We start from the raw sequence: 10,078 nt of genomic DNA, 5'->3' as shown, positions 1-10,078 counted from the left end.
GATAGATAGATAGATAGATAGATAGATAGATAGATAGATAGATAGATCTGGCTGAATCATTGCTTACTAGCTTAATTCCTATGTCAATTCAAAATCACTCCAGTTCTAGACTTTGGTGATTGTTTACCACAGCTTTCCCTGGTAGGGCTTATTTGTAGTGTGGGTTTGCACTTGAGAATAATCTGTGTAATTATTTTTTATTTATTTCTTAGATGATACCACATTAGAAAACCTGCAGGGAGTTGGGTCCTATCGTGACTATGGCTGTATTAATGAGCACAGCCTCTTTAGTGTTGATGTCTCCACTGGCAACAAACCTCTGAAAGTTGAACAAAAAGTTCCTGCAGTTGTGGAAGAAGATCAAACAACTCGTAGATTGAACACAACTACAGTAAGAGTTGTATATTTTGGGAACTCTCTTTATTTCCGGGTTCTTTCACCTTGGCTTCTATTTGCCTGTGTTGAACAGACATGTTGCAATAGATAGAAATTGAAGTCTAACTTAGGGGACTATATGGGACATACGCTCTACTATGTGGTATTATCTATTTAGAAAAGTAGAAATTGCATTGTATCTCTTCATCAGTCTTTAACAATAATTAATAGAGCTCATATTATCCTGTAACTACCTTTTATTAGGCAAATAATGGATCTGTGTTGTTAATTACTATGTGAACAGATATATATGTTAATCATTTTTTAAAATAGCTTTATTGAAGTATAATTTACTTACCATGGATTTCCTCAATTTAAAAACTGTTTAGATTTACAGAATCTGCATCTAGCCAGTTCAGATACTATCATTTTAATCTGTATATGCAAACTAATTTGTTATTATTACTGTAATTACTGATGTAAATAGTGACACTATAATCGACACCAGCAGCAGTAGGATGTGAAACTCCCTATTTGACAAGATTGCCAAGAGTGGAAGTATTGTCAAATTTGAAATTTTTAGCCATCTAAGAAGTGAAAAGCCAGCCAGGCTTTTAATCCCACCACGTGGGAAACAGAGGTAGCCAGATCTCTGTGAGTTGAAGGCCATCCTGGTCTACAGAGCTAGTTTCAGGACAGCCTGGGCTAAACAGAGAAACCCAGTCTTGAAAAAAAACCACACACACACACAAAGTGAAAACCTAGCCAGGCTTCCTCATATAGTCTGGGCGTCTGTTAGTTTGAAGACAGCACTGAGAGGTCAGAGGGCACAATGAATCATCCACATAACTACTCAGTAGTGGTAGAGAGATGGGAGCCTGGTACTTCCTTTATGGATAAAACTGAAATGAATAAATAACCACGACATTAGTAATGACAGCTGGAGATGCATTTATCCCAGCCAAACCAAATTTAATTAATAAGCCCCTTAAGTCAGGAACAGCACAAATTTGCAACATGTTACGCCTGTACCTACATCTGGAGGATGAAAAAGCCATGGATTCTTTAAAACCCTCCTAAAGCACCATCAACTTTCATGAGAGCGAGAGGAGCACCAGGGGAATGACTTACTCTCTGATGTTGCTTGCTGTACTTCAAAAGCATGCAGACTAGGGGCCAGCGCCCACTTGAAAGCAGCAGCATGACCTTTCATCCCAGTTCTGGAATAGCAGACACAGGAGAGTTCCTGGGGCTTGCTGGCCAGCCAGTCTAGCCAGTCATGGCATTCTGGTTTGGTGAGAGAGCCTCTCTCAAAAAATAAGATAGAGAACAATTGAAGAAGCTCACAGTGTGGGCCTCTGACTTCTACAAGAACAGTCATAAATATCGCCTAGCCACTGCTCCCCCAACACATACAAATTTTACCCAATACTTTCTCCTTCTAGGCAGTCACATTTCAACATGAATTCAGTCACCCTTACTTGCCTTTTCCTAGGAACAGAACGTGTGTGTGTGTGTGTGTGTGTGTGTGTGTGTGTGTGTGTGTGTGTGGGTGTGTTTTTTCCCGGACAGCCAGGGCTAGACAGAGAAGCCTGTCTCAAACAAACAACCAAACAAACAATAGTCATTTACAATAAGACTAGGTACAAAGGGGCAGAGGCAAGGGAGACTGGGAAGAGTGGAAGGAGGCTTCGGTTGGTATGTATTGTATAAAAGAATAAATAAATAAAATGCATCTAAATTAGGAAACAAAAGGAGTATTTACAAAAATTGAAAAATAAACAGCACTGGGGTGATGAACTGCGCAGACCCTTTAAATCATAGAATAAAGCAGTGAGGTGGGGGAATGTCCCAAAGGACAAGTCAGTTCAGGTACAAGTTCGTGCAAGTCGCCTCAGTTGTTTTTCAGTTTATTTCATGCCCCAGGGAAATCTTCAAGAGGCAGGACAAGTCCAGCCGGGTGCATTCTGGCCAGTCTGCAGCACAAACTGTTGCCCCAGGAAGGAGACAGCAGCTTCAGCTCTGGGTGAAGCCTGAGGCTGGGGGTTAGAGGGGGAGGGATGAGTAAGGAGTAGGGCAGTGTTGGGTCTGATATTCCTGTTTCAGAGGACCTGGTAAGAAGAGCAAGGCAGCCAAAGTTTATAAGCTAACAAAGGTCACATAGGCTTCCTTGTGACTCCACACTGCTGACCATGGCTCACTGTGACAGCCTCACATGGCCTCCGTGGTGGCCTCCTAACAGGACTGCTTCTCTTTCCTCTTCCCTTCAGTCACTCCCTACCAGGGCACACAGGGGCTCTGCAGGCTTCAAGAGCCACAGCAGATGGAGAGTAGGACTTAAGCTAGGGTAGGGAACAATGACGCCCAGGGCTACCACATGCTATTACCATGGGCCAGAAGCTGTGGGAGCTCTCACTGGAAACTTTTGAGCATGCAATTCTGCCCCTGATAGCTGATCCTCCATGTATATTAGGCAACTAGGTAGCATATTAGATTTATAAATTCTATACCAAACTGTACGGAATGGAGCCCTGAAGTTACAGCACTTTCTTTTCATGGGATGCGGCATTATCCTTTAAAAGGTTAAAGTAAACTGACTTGTTTGTTCTCATTTGGTTATGTATTTATTATACATGTGTAATATTACATTTTCCTTTAAAAGACTCCATAGATAAATTATGTGGAACAAGTCGAGGGAAGACACAGACCAAAACCCATATGAAGTCAAATGGGAATGCTCTATTAGCTGACAGTGGAGAATAGGTACTTGAAACACCAAACTCTTGGTGACAGAGCTCAGGGGTACAGAGTCACAATGACATCACTGTCGGGAATAGGTCCGGGGATCTTCATTGTATTCATTTTGGTTAGGCATTCAATAGGTAGTTTGGCTCTAATGTGTTGCCAAGGTATATGTGACTGTTCAGGGAATGAGGGATGAAAAATTGCTTGAGCAGACACAAAATGGAGTCAGGGTAAGATCAGGGCAAGATGTTATCTTGGTCACTTTATAAGAACATGGCCAATGATTATTGTATAGGGACTAGATTTCTGAATGATGGGTATTTTTCTTGTTTTCCCACGTCATTTCTACATTTTATATATGGAACTGTGTTATTTTTGTAATGAGAAAAGCAAAGCATAAGATAAAAATGATTATAATTCTAAGAAATAAAAATATTAGATACTTAAAAAAAACTGTAGATAAAGTCTAATTTAACTGTGATTTTTAGAGCCTACAGACCTTGGTTATTTTCTTCCATCCCAGCGTGAACTAGGCATGACCCTACTTACCTTCCATGATCAGATGAGACTGACATATTTAAGGTGTTATATGGCCTTTCCAATTATTTTCTTTTGTCTCCCCGGATGCTCTGGTCTGGAATCTTAGCATTTATATACCCTTCTTTTATGTTTCATTGCTGTCTCCCTTACTTTTTCCCCCAACTCCAACCCCAAGTTCTTCTTTTATCCTTTTTTCTGATATAGTTATAATAATAATAATAATAATAATAATAATAATAGTAATAATAATAATTATTATTATTATTCTTTCTTTCTAATTAGTTTGGGGACTGGAGAGATGGCTCAGCAGTTAAGAACACTTGTTGCTCTTGCAGAAGACCCAGGTTCGATTCCCAGTGTCCACATATTTGCTTACAACCATCTGAAATTTCAGTTCCTGGGAAACTGATACCCTCTTCTGGTCTCTGCTTTGGTCTCTGAAGGCACCAGGCACGCATATGTCAAGCCAAGCAACTTCTATTTGGTGCATTCATCTGTGCCCCCTTTCAAAATATCATCCCACTTGGGCTTGTTTCCTGCTCACCACCCTGACTCCCACCTAAATATCCAACTGCTCTCTATCAGCTGGCCAGGCAAGACTGATTTGGAGGTTGGGTGGTTTCATCTGTGCAGCTACAGGAAACCCTCATCCCTGCTGGGTAAATCTTTCTAGGTACGGTTGGCTGGGAATGGAGTGCCCACTCTCCCCTAAGTAACCCCTCACCTGTACTCTGTAAGGAAACTAATAACTCATTGCTTCCCAAGAGTGAACTTCAGGACCTTAGGAGAAGGGGTAGTTGTTGGTCACCTGCCTCCATGGGAAGAAATTTTAGGAACAATGATGCTCACACAGTCACGCAGCCTAAACACTCATGCACAAACTCTAAGAAGATTTTTAAAATTAGTTTTAAAGGTAGCATACAAAATAATGGTTGCATTATGCCATTTTCATGCTTACATATCATTATACTTTGTTCCAACTTGTTTCCCACCGCTGTCCTAGTGCCCCTGAATGACCCTTATCTTCTGCCCCTCCAATAATACCCTTTTCTGTTTTTATGTCATTTGTGTTCTATTATCCTGTCTTTTGCCTTTTCTCTAAGATCTCATCCTTCTGTCTTACGATCCCCTTTCTGGATCCATAACTGTCATACATGAACACATGTAGATATACAAACACACATATAGACAAACATTTATCCCAGCTTAACTTACCAGATAAGAATCTCTTCTTTCACAACCCAGGTCAAAATCCCTTCCTGAAAAACTTTTCTGTACTCTTAAAGTATTCTTCATCTAAATTTTCTTTCCTTTCTTTTCTTCTCTTTTTTTTGGAACTCCAGGAATTATTTTTTAAATCTTTTATCATGTACTGTGACTTACTTTGAATTAGCTTTTTTTCCTCTTTGGTTTTTCAAGACAGGGTTTCTCTTGGCTGTTCTGGAACTTGCTCTGTAAACCAGACTGCCCTCGAAACTCAGAGATCTGTCTGCTTCCCAAGTGCTGGGATTAAAGGCATGTGCCACCATCACCCATCTTGGCTTGCTTACTTTTTTGTTTTGTTTTGATTTGGTTTTTTGTTTTGGTTTTCTCTGTGTAGCATTGGCTGTCCTGTAGACCAGGCTGGCCTCAAAATCACAAAGATCTCCCTGACCCTGCCTCCCCGAGTCTGGGGACTAAAGTCCACCACCATTTCCAATACTGCCCAGCTCTGAATTAGCTATTTTTGTCTTTTACTCTCCTTTCATTTTTAATTACTAATAAGTAGAAGCCTTATACCTTAAATTTTGCATATAACACTAACTGTGTTATGTCTGGCAGACATGAAAATAATGCTCCTAGAACAAATTTTTAAAATTTATCATTTTACAGCACAAGGCCTAAGCCCTTATATAAACTATGGAGTTTATAAAGAGTATTGATACTGGCTTATTAATTGTAATCAATGTCACATACCAATTCAAGATGCTAGATAGGAGAAGCTAACGGTGGTCTAGGGGGGAGTATGTGGCAACTCTCTGTATTTTCTTCTCAGTTCTCTTAACCTGCTCTAAAACTATAGTAAGAGCGATAAGTAGCTTAAGCATTATTTCCTCAGCACATGCCAATTTATGTCACTTGTCTATGATCATTATTTGAACTATTATTTGAACATTGATTTTAGGGTCGATTTCAGATTTTTTTTTTTTTTTACTTTGGTTTGTTTGCAATGACATATTTATTTAGTTTGTTTCATAGGTGGATGCTTTTTGTGATGACCATGGTGATGAGCCATCAGAATCTCACAAGACAGTTTTGCTTGGTTGTCTTACCTCTCTAATGCGTGATGCTGACTGCACTGATCACGATTTGTCCTTCTCTCTAGACATTGTTTGTAAAGGTACAACTCACATTTTTAAATTTAAAATTGGGTTTCACTCATTTGAAATATTATCAGTAGGGCTTGGGCATCATCTTCGGGGTCACATTTGGAACATGTTTAATGAGAGGATTTTTGTGTTTCAATTACTACTGCAAGATACTTGGATCTTTAGATGGATTAGACTCAGGCCCTGCACTTTTTAGGCAAGGGCTTCATCACTGAGCTACAATCCTAAACCTATACTTGGCTCTTTCCAGCAGCATTTCACTATTTGAAGTGGCCCATTGGGATTTGAAAACAGTGTGAAACAAGGGACACGAACATCTCACACTGTAATCTGTTACATTTTCATTTGTTTGGGCACACTAATCCTTGTGCAACTTTTGATTTATATGAGTATTAAATTTTTATTCTAACACCATTACATGAATAAAACTGTACTATGTTGTAATATTCCAGAATCTTTAAAATAAGGCTGGGAAATAGGCCTGTGCATTTCCTTGTATATGTGAATTAAGTGTTGATTTCTATTTGTATATATCTGATATAACATTTTATTGCTTTATATCTATATTTAAATAGGTTATATATTAATATGGCAATAAAATTTATTAATTTATTTATACATTAAATATATATTTAAAACAATGAAGTGTTTTTTTAAGGAGACTGTCGGTCTTTAATTTGGTTTAAGGGAGAGTTCTAGATATTGGGACAGAGGACAAAATTTGGAAGCCTTCATTAAGCCTTGCTTCTAAAGAGTTCATGTTGCTTCTAAAGAGCTCATTGTATCATTGGGGGAGACAAACATGTGAATCCATTAAAATGGACTGATGCAAGAAACAGTGGACAAAGAAGTAAGCACGATCATGCTAGAAAAAATTTGAGAAAGCTGACTAGGCTATGCACTGTTCAGGCTGACCTTCATACCCTGCCACTTTGTGTCTGTACCATTAATGATCAAGTTGTAGAACCACGACAAAAAGAAAATAATAGTTTGATGCATAATGAAATGTAGATCTAATGAAACATAAACCTATTGAAATGTAAACTGGATATCTTTATTATTAAAGCCCCCCCAGCCCCTGTGTGTATGTGTGCCTTGAGACAGGGACTTCCTATTGTGCCTACGTTTGTCTCAAAATGTTAAACTCATGCCATCTCCTTGCCTCAGCTTTCTAAATACCAGGCTGGACTTTGAAAGATGAATGGCAGTAAAAATAAGTTGTACCCACTATAAATTAATCAGGTGCCATTTTACTTGAATAAAAAGAATAGCATTGTCCCAGTAACACAAAGCTGCTTTCTAGTTTACTTTCTTGGATGTAAAAACTTGAACTTGATATTGGTTGTTATCTGAGGAACTCTCCAATGATGACTGTTTGATGGTGTCTGGGACTTTATGACATGTTTTCTTCAGAAATTCTCAGTTTTCATAGCAAGGGTCCCTGTGATTGCTAAGTTCCAAAGACAGCTTCTTAGCCTGTCACTGCCAACAGGAAGGAAAGGACTTGGACATGTTTGTAGTGCAAAGGATAAGACTAAAGGTGCTGAAGAGAGCAGGAGGAAATGATGGAGTCAGGTCCCTGAGCTATAAATAGAAGATAGGACCGAAGGTATAGGTCCAGAGGTTTACCTCTGTGAAACAGAGTTAGTCATGGTAGCAGGCTTTTCTGGGGTAAGAAAGACATTGTCTAAAAAAGGTGTTGCTGCTTGCTAGCACTATAAGCCAGTCTTAAAGGTCTTAACCAGTCATATATAAAATTGTCAGAATAAGTGCCGTTAAAGGATACTCTGAAACTCAGTGAAAATGGCAAACAGTTCTTCATTATTATTATTCTCATCCGTGTGTTGCTAGAAATCAAATCCAGGTCCATGTACATGCTAACTAAGCTACAGCCTATAATCTCTTTAATAAGAGACTAAAAGAAGGAAAGGAAGAAACATCATGATTTGCCCTGTACTGAGTAATGAATATATTATTTCTTTACTATTCGTTGGACAGATATTTTACTGTTTCACTGTTCCAGATTTTTTTCTTTTATCTTTTTAAATGTTTTGTGTGTGTGTGTGTGTGTGTGTGTGTGAGAGAGAGAGAGAGAGAGAAAGAGAGAGAGAGAGAGAGAGAGAGAGAGAGAGAGACAGAGTTTTGCCTGCATGTTTGTATATGACACTTTTGCACACCTGCTGCCTCCAGAGGCCCAGAGATGGAAGTACAGGGAGCTATAGCCTCTTGTGGCTGCTGAACACTGAACCCATATACTGTACAAGAAGAGCAAGTACCTTTAACTGAAGAACTTGCTTTCCGGCCCTCACCTTTTACAAAATTTTGTCTGTTTTTACCTGTGTGCATGTGTGCATTTATCTGAGTGTGTTGCCTGTGCTTGCAGAGACCAGAGGAATGCATAGATAAGTGAGAGGTGGCTGTGGGTACTGTGAGGTGAACCAGAGTCCCTTGTTACAACAATGAAATCTGTACCCTCTATCCCTAGGATTTTGAATGTTCAAAATGTATTCTGCATGTAATAGAAAAGGTATCAGGTACGATATCACGGTAAATGGTAAAGTGTCATATTCCACCCAGATAAAGGCTCTTCTAATTTGATTTTCTGTCATGACCGTTAACAGATTTTGAACCTTATAATGGTGACCTGGTAGACATTGAGTTTTCTGAGCAGGAAGACACACAGAGCAGAAGAGCCATCTTGATGAAGCCCATGAAGCACTGTCACGTAAATAAGGTAGTTTGTGTGTCCTGCATTTGTCCTTTGTTTCTGCTTATCTTTAATTCAGGCATAATTTTTGCTGCTCAGGATTATACTACAAGCGTTAGGAAACTTAAATGCATAATAAGCTTGTTTTCTTATTAAAAACACTGTAATTCTGAAAGGAAATTATGAGAACAATGTAGTACATGTGATGAAAACTGAACTTTATATAGGTTATCTGGGAGGCTTTAGAATGTCCTAAGAACAACAAGAGCAAAAATGACCAAGTTTCTTGGAAATGTTAAGAAAAATGAGTGGAGTGTCATTTAAACTCCTCAGGAATATGTGGGTATGATATGAGTAGTGAAAACAGAAAACAAGTTGGTTTGTGTTCATTTTGCACCATAGGAAAAAGGAATGTGCTTCTAATGCAATCAAGGAATCTCAGTATGTTGTTGATAGTCAACATCACATTCCTTTCTCACTTGTTTCTTTCTAAGCAGCTGGCCTTAACTAGAAGTTAACAGCCATTTTGGGTAGTATTTAGAACAAAATTTGCTGAGAGCAGCAAAGTCCTGGTGCTAATCCCCGTGTGAGGTTGGATCTGGGCAGGGGTATGTTTCCACAGCCCTAGATGTTGTTAATATATAAAGGAAGCCGGGACTCTGCAGTGGTGTGGAGGAATCTTCTGGTTAGAGCCAGGGAGAAGAAGTGCAGTCTATGACCATGGATTAAGATTTTCTCTACTCATTGCTGCCATTTTTCATCACAGGTCTGTATTACCAGAGTAGATGGAAGAACTGGGGTGTTAGAAGACACCATCTTTTTCACCTTGGATTCTCTTAAGCTTCCTTCTGGATATGTGCCTCAACAAGATGATATTGTCAATATTGTTGCTGTGCAGAGCATTCAGCCCAACTATTTCTGGAGAGCAGTTGCAATGACCCCGGTACAAGGATTGTAGGAACCAAGCCTTTGTATTCCTTCTTCAGTGTTACTTTTATGGGTAGTCAAGGGGCTGCTTTAATACAGTAGTTTGAGTTACTAAGCCAAAATTTATGTTAAATATTTTTTTTTGGAAATAAATGGTGTTTTGTTGGAAATGTGGACTTACTCTTAAGAAGTTGCCTAGTCTATTCAAAGATATCCTCAAGCTGGCTTTTGTCTGTAGCAAAGAAGTAATGCTGCACATTAGCTTAAATTCTTTTTTCTCCAAGGTCAGAAATGGGTTGTGTGCTGCTACTGGTGTTGTTTGTCCCTTGAGCAGCACACAGAGGGAGGCCAGCAAATAAATGTGTGTAATTTAAAGTCACAGATGCCTTGAATCCATTTCCCATCATCTACTCAA

General features: G+C 39.1%; 1 protein-coding gene across 1 annotated transcript in view; it reads left to right on the top strand.

The window, feature by feature from the left end:
• Positions 1–9,694, top strand: part of Ct55 (cancer/testis antigen 55) — an 11,099-nt gene extending 1,405 nt beyond the window's left edge. Inside the window, exons 2-5 of the mRNA XM_055618047.1 lie at positions 213–391; positions 5,899–6,040; positions 8,651–8,763; positions 9,503–9,694. Coding sequence (XP_055474022.1) covers positions 213–391; positions 5,899–6,040; positions 8,651–8,763; positions 9,503–9,694 — 626 coding nt within the window. The remainder of the gene's footprint in view (positions 1–212; positions 392–5,898; positions 6,041–8,650; positions 8,764–9,502) is intronic.
• Positions 9,695–10,078: the final 384 nt, after the last annotated feature.

Source organism: Psammomys obesus, unplaced genomic scaffold (genome assembly GCF_907164565.1).
Source record: "Psammomys obesus unplaced genomic scaffold, mPsaObe1.curated_primary_1811, whole genome shotgun sequence".
Lineage (NCBI taxonomy): Eukaryota > Metazoa > Chordata > Mammalia > Rodentia > Muridae > Psammomys > Psammomys obesus.
This window is presented reverse-complemented; position numbering and strand designations above follow the sequence as displayed.